We start from the raw sequence: 15,972 nt of genomic DNA, 5'->3' as shown, positions 1-15,972 counted from the left end.
CACAACTTTCTTTCTATTTCGATATGAAATCATATTTTTATTTGAAAATGTCCAGCAGTCTTTAGCATATGGAAAAAGGCATCAACACAGGCTAGAAATTCTTAGCAATACTGATGCCATTTTTTAAATAATTCCGAGGCAGAAATGAGTCTTTGTTGCTTCCTGCTATTTCCAGGATTGCAATTACTCCGAAAGTTCTAATGGGGTGAGTTGACAACGACAACCTCCCTCGGGAAAAGATTTGGAAGATGTAATTGGAGATGGGGGATGACCATATGAACGGAAATCTCTTGTTACATTCATGTCACATCATCGAATTCTTTTTAATTAAATGAAAAATAAAAATTTTATTAAATATTTATGAAAAAAGTAAAATTTTTAAAAGCAATTTTTTCTTTTAAATATTTTCAGATAAAATGATAAAAAAAAACCTATATATTGTCAAAATTTTTGAAAGATTACCATAACTTCCATAAAAATCTCATGAAAAAAATTTATTCTTTTACAATTTCAACCTAACATATTTTAACAAAGTTCCGTCAAACAATTAGTACTCATCAATTTTTCTGTAACATACAATTGAATAAATAGTAATTGAGAGAGTTCAAAATAAATAAATTAACAAAAAAAAATCTGTGAAAGAAAAGTGAAACTTTAAAATCATGGGAAAGTAGAATCAAATAGTATTAAAAACCCAATGAAAATTTTTTTAAAAAAATCACATCTGGATAAAGAAATTCAAGTAAAAATGACTAGCAAAGTTCGGTGAGCTTTTAATTTTTAATAATATTGCATTGTTGAAGTGTTATTTTTTTATCATTTACTTTTTGAAAAATTTTCAATAGTTCATTGTTTTTATATTTGATCCAAACATTTTATTTGTATTATTTGTAATTTTATTTTATTTTTTGGTTCAATACATGGTAAAAGGAAAAGAATCTCATGGAAAAAAATATTTAAATTCACAAAAACTAAACAAAAACTAGTGTTTTCCATTCTGTGAAATCATATGAATTTGCGAGGCAAAAAGGAGCATTCCTGCTATTACTCCGAAAGCTCAAATGGGGTGAGTTGACAACGACGTCCTCCCTCGGGAAAAGAATTGGAAGATGTAATTGGAGACAAAAGCTCTTTTGTGAGGAAGGAGCAAAAGGCCGGAAGGGACGCAGGCAATTTCCGATCATGCCGACGCAGCCCGAGTGCACGCGTTTACATCATCTGAACTATGTTTGATTGACCCGGCAACGGCCAAAGTCAATAACTCTATGTGAGGAGTCAGGACCAAAATTTTCTTAGCGTTTAAGTTTTTATTACTTCCAACAAGACATCTATGATGATGAAATTCATACCTACTCGTTCTTTTTTAGTTCTATAAATGTCTATTAACGGCCAAAAATCAGCTAGTAATTTTTTTCCCTTCCTTTTTTGTTCTTTATGTGCAGATATAGAAGCAAGGATTAAATCAGTAAAATTGCAAATTCAAACAATCTGAAGACACCGGTGTGCAAGAGCGCTTCGCAATTGAACTGAACTGTAGCTACAATGATGCTTCCCAGGGACGCAAAGAAGCAGGTGGAGGAACTCTTTGATTTGATGTACTTGGAGGAGCGAGTTTGCTTAGAGGTTGAAGAGGCCAAGTCGTTCCACGTGGAATGCTTTGAGGTAAGGAAGCGAGTGAAGCAAATCTCCCTAATGCTGAAGACATTGACCTGCTTCATCACCTCTGATCAAACTTCCATTTACCTGCGCCCAATCAACTGCATAGTTGCCAAGGTGAAGGATAACTTTGAGCTCGCACTTGCCATTGTGTCCAAGTGCAAGTCCAGGAGCCTACTCAGCAGTCTCTTCACCATCCTTAATGCCACCCGTTTTCGCGGGCTCTCCGACCTTTTGGATGCTTCTATCAGCGATATGGAATGGCTGGTTGCCGTCTATGACCGCCGAAACGAAGTCACAGGCCCAATGACCAAGAATGGTTCGACTACCTTATTGGTCTGGTCTTGCATCGCCACCGTCGAAATGGGGCGTCAATTAGAAGATCGTGTCCAGGCTGCGATATATCTTGGTTCACTTGCTCAAGAAAAAGACGAGTACAAAAACATTATTTTTTAAGAAGGCGGGGTTACCTCCTTTACTGGAGCTTTTTTGAAAGAGAACTCCTCTCTAGAAGCTCAGATCACGGCTGCTAAAGCACTTTGTCTTTTAGCTAATGAGCAGGAGAGGACGAGAATTATTATGAAGGAAATGATATCTACGGTTGTAAATTGTTTATCAAGAACATCGCCGACGAGGGATCAAATTCAGGCGGCGAATTTGGTTGCCAAAATAGCGGAGGATAACCCAGAGGTGAAGGAATACGATTTGATTAGAGAGAATGTAATATGGCGGCTGGTAACGTTGTTGTCATCTGAGCCATCTGCAGATGGTCCTAAAACCAATTTACATAATCTCGAATTGAAAATCATTTGTTCGAAGGCTTTATGGGTGCTTGCTGAGGGCAGTGTTTCGAATTGTAGGGCATTAATGGAGACAAAGGGAATGCTTTGCTTGGCTAGGTTGGTGGAAACGGAACAGGATGAATTACAGTACAATTGCTTGATGATCATAAGGGAAATTACATCTATTGCTGAATCAAATCAAGAATTCAGACATTCGGCGTTTAAGACTAATTCTCCAGCTGCAATGACTGTTGTTAATCAGCTATTGGGAGTGATTGAAGAATTTGATGACAAAAAATTGAGAATTCCGGCAATCAAATCGATGGGTTCATTGGCAAGAACCTTTCCAGCTAAAGAAAGTTGGGTAATCCGTCCCCTGGTTTTCCAGCTCGGCAGTACGGACCAAGAAGTAGCAAAGGAAGCTGCTATTGCTCTGCAAAAGTATGTATGTCCAGGGAATGCCCTTGGCATGGAGCATTCGCAATCGATAGTTGAATTCGACGGTGTCCCGCTTTTAATGAAGTTACTTGATGGCGATAAAGAGTCACAGCATCATGGATTAGCTCTGATCTGCTACCTCACGAAGCACGACATCAACAGCAGTGTTTTGATTGAAGCTGGAGCATTGACTGCTCTGGAGACGATAGGTGCCAAAGATCCCGAGGTAGAAGAATTGGTCTCCAACGCAATATCCAAACTCAAATCGAATCAAACCGGTAAGCATGAAAATTTAGACAGTTCAGCAAAAGCTAGCATTACACAGACAATCGTAGAACAGAGCAAAGAAGCACTCAATTATCTGCGACAACGCTCGGAGATACTGTGGGAGGGGCTAACAGTATTTGCACAAAAGCCAGAAGAACTCTACAAGGGAGATACAGGCCTAGTTAATTTTAGGATTAGAACGGGGGACGCTAAGCCTCTTATAAGCCTTAACATTAAGCCTGTTAGTCCGCATTGCTAAAATTGATTTTTTTTTTAATCTCAATTTTAATGAATTTAACGTTATATCTTTATTAATAATCGATTTAAGATATCAGGATAATGAAAAGATTATTTTTAATTTATATGAGGTGATATTTTGACGATGACCCATCATGTTAATGTGGATTAAATTATTGATTTCTTGATCCTCAATTTAAAAACATTTTGAAAATCAATACAAAAATAATTTCTTTTAATAGCACCTTAAATTAGCAAAATACATGTGATATAAGTTAAAAGAACATTAGTCTTCTCTGAAAAGTTTCATTTCCTGAGTGCCCAACTGACGACCATCTAAGGCTGGCTTCACCATTGTAAAACTACTAGCAAGAGGGAAACCAAGGAAATAATCAAGAACATCAAAATCATTCCTTGATAATAATTGCTCCAAACAATGCCGAAATGTCATCTATGGAGGAAGAGTTTATCAAGTTTCTGAAGCACTATCTTCGGCTACATTCAAAGCCCACAATGTTGTGATGTTGGAGAGTAGCTAACGTAATGAGAACTAAAATACATTGCTGTGAGGATGTAGAAACCAAGGAACTAAAAACCAGCAAATGCCAATAACACCATATTAATAGAGTCCAGCCGGGCGCCTATAGAAAAATGAAAACATCTAATGCCCACGGGTCATCTTCATTCTTGGCATTGCCTTCTTCATCTGACGAGCACGATCTTTTGCTTCTTTCTTGCGAACTGCTTCTGCACTGAGCTTTGCCTCAGCCTCCTCTAACATTTTTTTCCTCTCTGCCTTCTTTTTCTGCAAGGCTTCTTGCCTAGCATTTTGAAGTTCTTTGTATGCCTCTTGAGCAGCCTTCACTCTAGCCGCTTCAGTTTTTGATCGAGCCTGCAATAAGAAAAAAAGAAAAAACAAAACAATTTTAAGAATATTATGAAATTGACATATTGTATAATTTGTTAGCATAAAGAAAAAAAATTGATAGCATAAAGAAACTTCCAGCTAACCTACCTGTGAGCTGAGCTTGAATCGGCCAATTAAATCAATGTAGTATGGTACAAGAGCCACCCAGCGAGTCATGTCAGCCATGTGGTTGGCATCAGGGAGACCAAACTTGAACAAGAGCATCTTCTTGTGTGTGCCAGGATGTTGGTCTGAAAAATGCATCGAAATGAAATCCTTTCCGTATTTCTCAAAAGCTCTGTCACCAAAAACCTGCAGGTTATCAGTAACAATTGATTAAGCACATGTTAAAAAACAACAGGTAGAGCTGTCAAGCAAAGTTAAAGCAAACCTTAGTAGAGCAAATATAAGGTAAAAGCATAATCATCAATGGGCCCAAGAAGGTAGTATTAACCACAAAATGCACTAGACACCATGGTCATATCATCTTCAGTAAACTTGAATGTAAAGATAATGGATGCATGGAAAATCTCTAAGGCAAACTCTGTTAAAAGTTCCCAACCATCCATTCCACAATCAAGAAAACTCCTGCTTCTAACTGCCATCGAGTCCATGAACCAAAAAGAAGGGAGGAAAGAAGGGGCATTGACCCTGCAAAACTAGGAAACTAACATAGAAGAAATCCTTGATAAACTCTTGTCACAAAAAGTTCTTTAATTATAAAATGAAATCACCAGCAAATTAAGCACCAACATGTCATTTAGCTACTAATGTAACAATGTTCTCTCAGTTCCATCCTGCTAACAGAAGTACATGTTTGAAGACTCATTAAAGTGACTGTTCATCATCTGCCCCCTCAAAACATAAAATCACATGACAATCATATCAGTTGGTTCCCACTTACCATGAACTAGTGCACGCAATCCCACTTAGGTTCTTTTAATACGCACAAAGGACTCCCATCCACACATAGGAATGACAAAGTAACAACCAAAAAGGTTATGAATTCCATTGATCAAAATAGGCTAATAAACCTGCCAACTCAAACTAGGTGTTCATACAAATTTACTTTAAGCTTAAAGATATGCCCTTAAACATTCTGCACTTATCACAAAATCAGGTATTATTCATGGCAGTGCTGACTTCTTGGAAAAATAGCCAACTTATTTTTCCTATGCTCGCCTCTAAATCTGATATCTGCTAATCTGCTAAAGTACCCTGATGCTAATACAAAGGATCCTACAGCACTAAAGAATCACAGTGACTAAGTACAACAAGCAACCCCGTGCAAGCACAGAGAAGATTATTTCAAAACATAAAGATATAACAGATGAAAAGCCATAATCCACTCTACCACTTTCAATTGCTAAAAATCTCATCATCCAACATCACAGAATTAAAAACATAACAATTTAACTGTCACAAACAAGCAGCAACTACACTACTGCATTAGTTCCCCAAAAGATGCACTTTCTTTACCATCAACCAAATCTCATAGTTCAAACAAATCATAATAAATCCAATCATGCAACAAATTAACATAAAAAAGATTTCATTAAATCAAATCAAGATCTAAAACAGAAGTCAAAGGCTTGATCAACCAACCCACCTGCTCAAGTACGGCCTCTGTGATCAAATCCCCAGCAACCTCCTTCGATTCAGAGATCACCGAAAGTTCCTCCGCCACCCATTTCCTTCCACTAGGATTCGCCACCAACCCAGCAAACCTCTGCAAATCTCTAACCTCTTTTTGCATCCCTTTTGCCGCCTTCTTCTTTGCCACCGCGAAAACCACCTGGTCCATCGCTTCCTCATTCATATAAACCTCAAAACTAATCTCATCCTTACACGGGACCACCAAATTAAACAATCTCGATATCAAATCGTGCCTGCTCTTCAACTCCATCGTTGCCAACAACCCCTGGCAGTATCTTCGTCCACTGGCATAGAATTTGAACACGGTTTGCCCTTCTTTTAACAGTAACGGCGAGTCCTCCCCTTCTCCCACACCCAAAAGACTGAAATTTTTCTCAAAGATTGAACCTTTTGTCGCAAATTTCGCTGCCCATGCCAACGCAAGGTTCTCGTTTTCACGTTTACCAGTGAAGTAGTTGATTACAAAGGCAATCAAGAAAGCCCCGCAAATAATCTCCACCGTAAAGGACTTCTTCGAAACAGCAGTTTTTGGGGGTTTCGAGGTTGTCTTTGGATCTGCATCATCGGGAGTGGCATTTTCAGTAACTTTTGGAGGTTCAGGTGGCGGTTGTTCAACAGGTAAGCCCTCGAATTCATCCTCATCCCAGTACTCGAAAGTGGTGGTGGATGGCTTCTGAAGATCCGATTGGGGCGGAGAATCCGAAGTGGGAACCGGGTTCGGATCGGGATTGAACTGGGTTTCGGGATCTGGGGTGGGATGTGAGTCGGACTGAGTTAAAGGAGGCGGTCGGATCTCGTGGTGGTCTAAGGGTTCTTCGTCGACAGCGTCATCGTCCTCGGCATCAAATCCTTCGAAGTGGGAATCAGCTAGGACATGAGAGAAAGATAGATGGGTGATGAAAAGACACAGGAGAAAAAGCCAGTGGAACAAAGAAAAGGATTTGCCTTTGTTCATTTTGGCGTGGTTTGTTTTTTTCCTTCTTTCCCCTTATTTTCAGAGGGAAACGAGCATACTTGATACCTGTGCTTGCGGTGGGCCGAGGAACGAAGACTAACGGTGAAGGTATTATTAATGGAAGACGGCTGATAAAAGATCATCCAATCTTAGCTATCCACGCACTCGGATAAACCATCCTAACCGTACTTTTGTGATGTTTGCCTCTCCCTACTAAACACCTGCAGCAAAAAAGATTATGCAATAAATACCAAGCATTACTTTGATTTTACTTAGTAGAAGCAATTTTTTTTAATTAATAAAAGAAATTCGACTTTTTTTAAGAAAAAGCAAGAAATTCGCCTTTTGCATATTACATTTACATGAACTTTTGACTTGAAAAATTAATTCTTTTCTATTATATATTTCTTCTCCTTAAGTTAATGTCATAAGTTTATACTTTTAATTTAAAAGATATGTTTGTTAAGTGAAATATGATGTTTTGTATTACTCTTCCATTCATATTGTTTCGAGTCTAATTTGATTATAGTAAATTTAAACTTATTTCAACTTTAATATTTTTTATAAAAAATCTCATATTATGAATAGTTAAATAAATTCTGATATTATTTGTTACAAGTTTACATTTTTAATTCAAAAAATCTATATTTATAAGTCTAAAATTCATCTCTTTTCTTATTTATGTTAAATATGTGACATTAATGAGTGTTCATAAGACTATTAAAAAAAACGTCAATGTTTTCATTTTTTTTAATTTACTTTTTTCATTAAATTTAAAAGAGTATTATAATTACAATGCATTAATAACAATTTTCTAAACAAATAAACAACTTGATCAATATAAATCGATAGACACAAATTAAAACTTTCTTCTCTTTCTTTTTTGCCAAGTGTTGGAGATTAGAAAATAGAAACCAAGAATCAACACAAAAAGCTTGTTGCCAATCTGACCATGCGGATTTAAGCCTTCTGAATCCAAAGCTAAATCGAGTTACAATCTTGAATGACTGTAACAACAAGTACTTGCAGCCATTGATAATTCCATTTAAACTAGCTTGAGTTGAACAACTTTTAACTCAATTATTTATCTTCAATTTTTCTTCTATTTAGACTACTGTATAGAAGGGATTCTTTTAAGACAGAGAGATACGGTGTTACACCAAGTAAAATAAGATGCTGAAGTTGATGAAAAGAAAAATTAAAGCAATTCCTCAAGTATTAGTGTTTTAACATGCCAAACATTTTTCAAAGATCAAAGCAAAAAATAAGGAATCCTGCTGAAGCACTGCCCTAGAACATCATCAGGGGGCAAGTCTTCGAGGGACACGAGGGAAAAGTGAAGTTTTGCGAATGTTATCCAGGCCACAGAACAGCATCACCATACGCTCAAGTCCAGCCCCTAAGCCACCATGAGGACCAGCCGGACCATATCTGATAGAATCAATATAGGTTGATATTGATATTGTATTGACATCAATTCCACATGCCTGTGCACGTTCTTCCAACATCTCTGGTACATGGGCACGCTGGGCTTCTGAAATTATCTCCTCCCTCTCGAATGAAGACATCAAATGATTTACTATAAAGGGAATTATTGAAGCAAGGCATGGTGTAGAATGGCCTTACAGCCAAAGGATAGCGATGCAGAATATAGAATTCAGTACCATACTTCTCCAAAACTAGCTGACCCAATTTTCTCTCCGCTTCTGTATTTAAGTCCCCAAGAGGATCAACTTACGTACCAGCATCCTTCAGCATCTGAACTCCTTCTTCAAATGTAAGTCGCAGGGTTTTTGGCTTGTACTTCAAAGGTTCAAAGGGATACTGCCTCCCCACAGCTTCAAGTTCCTTCTCACACCTTTCATTCAAACTATCAAATATTGTAACAAATAATCGGCCCACAAGGTCCATCACCTCAGAGTAGTGCTTCTTAATGCTCATTTCAACATCAAGATCCGTAAACTCACACAAATGCCAATGAGTGTAGGAATGCTCAGCTCTTAAAACAGGCCGATCTGGAAAACCCGTCCTTGTTCACTACAGATTGCCATTTGCTTGTGAAGTTGAGGAGACTGGGCCAGACATGCAGGTTGCCCGAAGTAGTCAAGCTTAAAAACAGCAGAACCACCTTCACTAGAGCCTGCTGTCAGTTTCGGGGTGCAGATTTCAACAAAACCCTCAGATAGCAATAACTGCCTGAATATCTGCAGAATTTTTCAACTTGTTTGAGAAGCCATCTGCAAAGTTTAGCAATAAGATGCATGTGGGAATTAAAGTTAGCAAATAATAATAAGCTTCAGCAATTGGAGACCACATAACGTAGGGTGGATGAAATTAAATCAACTATCACATAGTGAAACCACTCTCAGAGTTCAACTTGAAGGTCTTAAAACTTGAGGGAAATGCATTTCAAAGCATATCCAGACCTATTAAATTAGAAATGTTGCAGACACAATAGCATGCAGCAATTATTGTAGTTATATAATTTTAATAAAGAAAAGGTCATAAGATTAGCAAAGACTTGACGACATACATTTAAAACTTGGCTTCGGATGCGGATAATCCCTTGATTAGCAGAAGTTTGAAGTTCATTAACTCTGTAGTTCAAACGTGTATCCTGATTGACACGAGGAAGTTGCTGTCCAGCCTGTAGTAGATTAAACGATGAATAGGCATATGGTTGAGAATATTAATATGTATAATACATTGAATACCCAAACAAAAAGGCATGAATGCAAAGGGGTATATTACATATACACCATTAACCAAAATCCAAGTAGGGCAAAACAAAAGGAATCATCTGTATAATATATATCACAGCCAAAATTTACAAAGTCTATAGCTAAACAATGCTGTTTAAATAGTGGAAAAAGATTAAAAATTTGTAGATGGCAGCAGCTCTGCCCCTTATTGTTGTAATTGAGCTGGCGTTAATGGCTGATCCACGCTTGCTTGATTAAGGGTAACATCGCCCCCATCTTGATCCGTCCTGGTTCCCCCTCCATCCTCATTTGGCTTCCCCACAAATTTAGAACACAACATACCAAAACCGAATATCATAGGCCAAAAACAGAATTTAATAGTGGCAGCATGATGTCGAGGGTACAAAGAATAATTAATTGTTGTAACGATACACTGAGCTATAGCACAAGCCAATCCAATCATTTCCGCCAGTGTGCCGAAAGGCTTGTTACTTGGAGGAGGTGGATGATAAAACCACGGTATTCTTCCGGTACTACTGCAACTCCATGTGATTTTTTCCTTCCTTCCTCTGCAGACAAGCTCAACAAGGCAAACAAGCATTGATGTGAGGGATATTAACATCACAATGAGAACATAATCCTCCGATGCAATCTGGTCCAAAACAGCTGAAGGAATCTCTAGGAGGAAGTTGGCGAGGGCAAGCTGAGTCCCGAGAGTGTACTGCAGGAAAGGGAAACCAAAAGTAAACATCTTGGAAGAGATGGAATTAACAATTTAGCTTCATAATTACATGCAGTATGATTGTACGTAGGTAACTTTATTTGTTTCGGGTAAGTTTCGACCTTTGCTTCGAAAGTAGATAAACAATCTCTGCGGTGTGCCTGATCATGATGGATGTCGTCGACGGCTCTATTTGCTTCGATCTCAAACTGGTTCTGCTGAATTACAACAAGGTCAGAGCCGGTATTTGCTTCAGCAGCATTTCCTATCAGCATCTGCTGTTCTTCATCTTCTATATGTAGCCTTCGATTGTTTCTTCTGGCAACCATACAACCCAGAAAAGTAAAAAGAAAAAGAGAAATAACAACAAGAAAAAAGAAAGACTTGATCGTCGCTGCTTTTTGTTCTTTGTCCACTTGAGTCGTCACTAAAAAATCTCGGTCACCAAATGTGACGGCCTTCATTCCTGGAAGAGCTTCTCTGTCTGCAATGACCCCCGCCTCTAGAAAAAACCTCGAAAGCTTCGCTAGAAATGCCATGTCGTCCGGCACTGCTTTACTTCTGTTTGCCACTATTAAATAATAATGGAGTCCAGAAAACGCGTTATAACGAAATTTCGTTGCATGTTCAACAGGTAGGAACCTCATGACGCAGCATGCAGGTGATGCATGGCCTGACCGATAAGCCAGTGACACCTCTGTTTCTGTCAATATCATTGTAGTTGTCCCATCATCTTCTCATATTATACTTTAACCTCCCCCGGGCTCGCTGTGTTCTTATATTTTATTTCTTGTTTCCTTAGTTTGTTAGAATTTAATATATAATCAGCTTCAAGTTTTAGGACAATATTCATTGGACTATATATTTAAGAAAACATTTTAAAATTTAAATATAATAATTATGTTTTTTTCTTATCAATTTAAATTATTTAAATAATCATTGTTCAATTTAATATTAATTGTAATCGATTCCAAGTTTTAAGTTTCAATACTATTGGGGGATTAATTATTAAGTGGATCACTTCCTCGTTTACCCAAAATATTCTAAAAGTCAACTATAGTTATTTAACTTAGAATTCAAAACAATACCAGTCAAGGTTGACTTCATTATTATTATTATTATTATTGAGATGCTTAAATATTTGATTTATTGGTACAAAATCTCTCTATATAACAAATAAAATTTGAATCCCATTTTTCTAAATTCAAAAAAAAATTATCATTATTGAAATTTAATCATGTAGGCAAACCACAAAAATTTCAAATTTAAAAATTCAAAGATTTTCTAAATATTGTTTTCTTCATGTATATAAAAAAAAAACATAACCTTTGAGTTTTAAGATCTTATATTTATTATCAATACATTTTTTCCTGAAATTAGTAAAATTTATTATAATTTAGACAGCGTATTTATGAAGAGGACAAAAGTATAGAGTCAAATATTTTATATATATATATAAGCTACTTTTCATTAAATAAATTAGCTAGGAGTCCCTAACCTAAATTTGTTATTTTCATCCATTATTTTTATGATTCACATCTATGGAATATGTAAAGCAAATTCACCTATCATTAATTATTTTTACATTTTAAAACTCTCTCTCTCTCTCTCTCTCTCTCTATATATATATATATATATATATATATCAATGTGTATGTATGTGTTTAAATTATTAGTATAAGATTATTATTCTTTATATTAACAACGAAACTTTAAAAACTCAACAAATAAATTTATATAATTGAGACATATTCATTTAATAATTATATATGAATAATCGATTCAATGCTAAATTTATATCTCTTTACTCAAAGGGTCGAGTGTGCGTTTCTCTACCCAAAATAAAGAAAAAAACATATTGGAGTATTACTATCTAAATCCAAACCAAATTACTTTTCGACCATTTCACCTAAGCTTTCAAGCCTTTTGCCTTGTCTTTAATTAATTTCTTTCTTCAATCGAACCTTGTTTTTCCCACTCTATCGTAATCCTATATGCTTCTTAATTTCATTTAATATTTTTACTTAAAATAAACAACCATTGACTTAGCACTTTTATATCTTAAGATCACCCCATAAAATACTGGTAAAAGTATTCCTAATTGAAGGAATCTCCAGGAGGAAGTTGACAAGGGCAAGCTGAGTCCCAAAGAGTACACTTTAGGAAAGAGAAACCAAAAGTAAACATCTTGGAAGAGATGGAATTAATAGATTTAGCTTCATAATTACATGGTAGTATATATGATAGTAGATAACATTATTTGTGTCGGTTAAGTTTCGACCTTTGTTTCGAGGGTAGATAAACAATCTCTGCGGTGTGCCTGATCATGGTGGACGTCGATGGCTCTGTTTGCTTCGATCTCAAACTTGTTTTGCTGAATTACAGCAAGGTCAGTCTTATAAAATGGAAGACGGCTGATAAAAGATCAACCAATCTTAGCTATCCACGCCCTCGGATAAACCATCGTAATTGTACTTTTATATGAATGCCTGTCTCTACTAAACACCTACAGCAATGAGATTATGCAATAAACACCACGCATAACTTTAATTTTAGTTAGCAGATGCAATAGTTTTTTTATTAAAAAGGAAATTCGTTAAAATATAAACTAATTTTTTTCTTATATTAATGGCACATGTCCATATTTTCAGTTCAAAAGCTATGTTTGTTGAGTCCGAGATGACTTTTTGTAGTGGTTCTTACATTCGTAGGAGGAAGGATTCATATTGGTCTGGACCTAATTTGACTCTGGTGTATCTTGACCTACCTCAACTTTAGTATTTTTCATGTGAGATTCTATATCAATAAATATCTGAAAAGATTCTGAAACTGGTTCTCACGAGTTTACACTTTCAATTCAAAAGACATGATCGTTAAGTGAAAAAAAAAAAAAACCCACTTATAAGTTCAAGATTCATCTATTTTTTCACTCATGTGAGGTGTGTGATATTGGTGGGTACTTGTAAAACTATTGAAGAACAAGGAGGAGGAGGAAAAGAAGACTATTAAATGTTAAAGATAAGGAGACGGTACAAAGGGGAGAAAAAGTACGATTTGAGATAGTACAACAAGGGAAGGATACAGAGCATGAGACTTGTGAGAAGACATAGAGCATGAGAATAGTTGGAAAAGAGAGGACAGGGACCGAATGCTGTGAAGAGAAAGGATTTAAGGCAGGGTTGTCGGTTTCAAATAAGGAAGAAAAAGATTCAAAAGGGTTGAGGAGGCTGGGGAAGAAAGAAGTGGAAGTTGGGTCAAAGTAGTGAAACCCATTAGTGATAAAAGTAAAGTAAGCCATGAAATAAAGAGTATGTGCCCAAGGAGTCATGATGGAAAATAGTTATAAAAGAAAAGGAAAGACCTAGTCCTGAAAGTTATTGCAGCCAAGATGAAGAAAAGACGCAGTGGGGAAATGCAGATCTGGGAAGGGAGACAGATGGGGAAATTAAAGTTAGAGGAAAGATATGCCAAGATAAAGAAAAGGAAGATGACATGAAATGGGTGACACAAGTTTTGCGTAAAAGCAGAAGGGGGAAAGGAAAATTGAAAAAATATTCACAAAAGCTAGTCTTCTAATGCTAATAAGAGTCTTTTATCATCTAGATTCATGACTCTTTTATGGCATACGAGCTGTTGCTCTATCAATAAAATCCACTTTTCAAATAAATAAAAAAAAGATGTTAATGTCTAAACAAATAAACCACTTAATCAGTATAAATTGAGAGACATTAACTAAAACTTTCTCTCTTTGTTTTTTTTTTGCCAAGTGATAGAGATTGGAAAATAGAAATCAAGAATCAATTCAAAAAGCATATTGTTGCCAATCTGACTATGCGGATTGGTGTAGTTATGCTCAAACTGAGAATTTATCTAAAGCTGAAAACGTATGCTCTGATTGCTATGTTAATGTCTTTGGCGGGCTTGCTTAAGAGGGTGGAAGAGGAAGAGTCAGGTGGAGGTGGGGGAAGGGGAAATTCCTTGGTTTAATTTATTGCTAATGTACCTTTCCGGGAACTATCGGATTGATCTGTGCCATTAGAATAATCATTTTGGCTAGTCATCTGCCCTTTTTGAAATTTCTAAAGGGACAATAGTATTTAGTTTTTTTATTACTCAATACTATTTTTTAAATAGTATCATAATTAAAATAATAATAATAATTTCAAAAATTAGTGAATTCGTTATCATCATTAATTATATAAAACTCTAACATAAATAATAAAAATTGTTGACACTTCAATGATATCATCCGATCAATATGGTCCGCCCCTAGTTATTGGTGTCTCTTTATCTTATTTTTTTTTCACATTTCCCAGGATCTATCTCTCCATCTTGACCCGTTCTAATTTGACTCTGTCGTCGTTTGGCTTGACTTAGTTGTCTTACTTATTTAGTTACTATTGTTGTCCAAAATCCAAGTAGGGCAAAAGGAAAGGAATTAATTCCACAGCCAAATTTTGCAAAGTCTAGCTTAACAATGCTGTGTAAATAGTGGAAAAGACTGCAAAAATTTGTAGGTCGCGGCAGCTCTGCCCTTTTTGCTGTAATTAAGCTAGCGTTAATGGCTGATGCACATTTGGTTGATCAAGGGCAACATCGCCCCCATCTTGATCCGTCCTGGCCTCATTTGGCTTCCCCATTAATTTAGAACACAACATACCAAAACCGAATACAATAGGCCAAACAGATATCTTAATAGGGGCTGCATGATCTCGAAGGCAAAAAGAATAATTAATTGTTGTGACAATACACTGAGCTATAGCACACCCCAATCCAATCATTTCCATCAGTGTACCGAAAGGCCTGTTACCTGGAGGAGGATGATAAAACCACGGTATTCTTCCTGTACTACTGCACCTCCATGTGATCTTTTCCCTTCTACCTCTGCTGACGAGCTCGACGAAGCAAACAAGCATTGATGTGAAGGATATCAACATCACAATGTGAACATAAATAGGCTTATTCCCTGATGAAATCTGGTCGAAAACAGCTGAAGGAATCTCTAGAAGGAAGTTGAGGAGGGCAACCTGCGTCCCCAAGTTACACTAGGGGAAAAAGAATCCAATGTAAGCATGTATAATAATTTAGCTTCGTAATTACATGTTTCGGTTACGTTTTCAACCTTTGTCCCGAGGGTAGATAAACAGCCTCTGCAGTGTGCCTTATCATGATGGTCGATGGCTCTGTTTGCTTCGATCTCAAACTGGTTTTGCGGAATTATGACAAGGTCAGTGTCAGTATTTGCTTCAGCAGCACTTCCAATTAGCGTCCCTTCTATATTTCCATCATTACTCGGCAGCCTTGGTTTGTTTCTTCTGGCAACCATACAACCCAGAAAAGTAAAAAGAAAAAGAAAAAAAAGAATAAGCAAATAGACAGACGTGATGGTCGTGGCTTTTCGTTCTGTGTCCATTTGAGTGGTCACTGAAAAATCTCGATCAGCAACCGCGAGGGCATTCGTTTCTAGGAGGGACTCTCTGTCTGTAACGGCCAACGCCTCAAAAACCCTTGAAAGCTTCGGTAGAAATGACATGTCGCTGGTTTAACGGATATCCAGTCAAACGAACAAAGGTTTCAACTGTTAGGAGAACACAAAAAAGAGGACTAACAAAGGGGAAACACCCTTATTTTATATGATTGGCTTCTGAAAT

The 15,972-nt window shown here is 36.7% G+C and overlaps 5 protein-coding genes across 5 annotated transcripts; 1 reads left to right on the top strand and 4 right to left on the bottom strand.

The window, feature by feature from the left end:
* The first annotated feature begins 1,246 nt into the window (after nt 1–1,246).
* Nucleotides 1,247–3,461, top strand: LOC110417763 (uncharacterized). Its single transcript, XM_021430278.2, has 2 exons — nt 1,247–1,267; nt 1,443–3,461. Exon 2 carries the CDS (start codon nt 2,236–2,238, stop codon nt 3,400–3,402), a length of 1,167 nt encoding a protein of 388 aa, XP_021285953.2. The 5' UTR covers nt 1,247–1,267; nt 1,443–2,235; the 3' UTR covers nt 3,403–3,461.
* A 308-nt stretch (nt 3,462–3,769) lies between these two features.
* LOC110417764 (uncharacterized protein At5g49945-like) lies at nt 3,770–7,067 on the bottom strand. Its single transcript, XM_021430279.2, has 3 exons — nt 5,897–7,067; nt 4,396–4,599; nt 3,770–4,272 (listed from the first exon to the last, which is right to left on the bottom strand). The coding sequence occupies exons 1-3, from the start codon at nt 6,896–6,898 to the stop codon at nt 4,042–4,044; spliced, it is 1,437 nt and encodes a 478-aa protein (XP_021285954.1). The 5' UTR covers nt 6,899–7,067; the 3' UTR covers nt 3,770–4,041.
* A 1,072-nt stretch (nt 7,068–8,139) lies between these two features.
* LOC110418133 (aspartate--tRNA ligase 2, cytoplasmic-like) lies at nt 8,140–9,698 on the bottom strand. The gene is given in 5 exon segments (XM_021430766.2): nt 8,140–8,451; nt 8,453–8,910; nt 8,913–9,102; nt 9,432–9,545; nt 9,687–9,698. Coding segments are annotated over 5 exon segments (1,026 nt in total). The 3' UTR covers nt 8,140–8,199.
* On the bottom strand, nt 9,685–11,037 carry LOC110418132 (uncharacterized). Its single transcript, XM_021430765.1, has 2 exons — nt 10,444–11,037; nt 9,685–10,321 (listed from the first exon to the last, which is right to left on the bottom strand). The coding sequence occupies exons 1-2, from the start codon at nt 11,035–11,037 to the stop codon at nt 9,806–9,808; spliced, it is 1,110 nt and encodes a 369-aa protein (XP_021286440.1). The 3' UTR covers nt 9,685–9,805.
* A 3,486-nt stretch (nt 11,038–14,523) lies between these two features.
* LOC110418434 (uncharacterized) lies at nt 14,524–15,948 on the bottom strand. Its single transcript, XM_021431159.2, has 2 exons — nt 15,444–15,948; nt 14,524–15,366 (listed from the first exon to the last, which is right to left on the bottom strand). The coding sequence occupies exons 1-2, from the start codon at nt 15,852–15,854 to the stop codon at nt 14,869–14,871; spliced, it is 909 nt and encodes a 302-aa protein (XP_021286834.1). The 5' UTR covers nt 15,855–15,948; the 3' UTR covers nt 14,524–14,868.
* Nucleotides 15,949–15,972: the final 24 nt, after the last annotated feature.

The sequence above is a fragment of the Theobroma umbraticum genome, unplaced genomic scaffold (assembly GCF_002168275.2).
Source record: "Theobroma umbraticum cultivar Fairchild unplaced genomic scaffold, ASM216827v3 scaffold_50.0, whole genome shotgun sequence".
In the NCBI taxonomy this organism is placed as follows: domain Eukaryota; kingdom Viridiplantae; phylum Streptophyta; class Magnoliopsida; order Malvales; family Malvaceae; genus Theobroma; species Theobroma umbraticum.
This window is presented reverse-complemented; position numbering and strand designations above follow the sequence as displayed.

Excerpts from the sequence above, each read along its gene's own strand:
- LOC110417763 (XM_021430278.2), top strand. The coding sequence starts at position 2,236 with ATGAAGGAAATGATATCTACGGTTGTAAATTGTTTATCAAGAACATCG.
- LOC110417764 (XM_021430279.2), bottom strand. The coding sequence starts at position 6,898 with ATGAACAAAGGCAAATCCTTTTCTTTGTTCCACTGGCTTTTTCTCCTG. Across the intron at positions 4,600-5,896 it reads CAGAGGCCGTACTTGAGCAG|GTTTTTGGTGACAGAGCTTT; the intron begins GTGGGTTGGTTG and ends GATAACCTGCAG. Across the intron at positions 4,273-4,395 it reads GATTCAAGCTCAGCTCACAG|GCTCGATCAAAAACTGAAGC; the intron begins GTAGGTTAGCTG and ends TTCTTATTGCAG.
- LOC110418132 (XM_021430765.1), bottom strand. The coding sequence starts at position 11,037 with ATGATATTGACAGAAACAGAGGTGTCACTGGCTTATCGGTCAGGCCAT. Across the intron at positions 10,322-10,443 it reads TATCTACTTTCGAAGCAAAG|TACACTCTCGGGACTCAGCT; the intron begins GTCGAAACTTAC and ends CCTTTCCTGCAG.
- LOC110418434 (XM_021431159.2), bottom strand. The coding sequence starts at position 15,854 with ATGTCATTTCTACCGAAGCTTTCAAGGGTTTTTGAGGCGTTGGCCGTT. Across the intron at positions 15,367-15,443 it reads TATCTACCCTCGGGACAAAG|TGTAACTTGGGGACGCAGGT; the intron begins GTTGAAAACGTA and ends TTTTTCCCCTAG.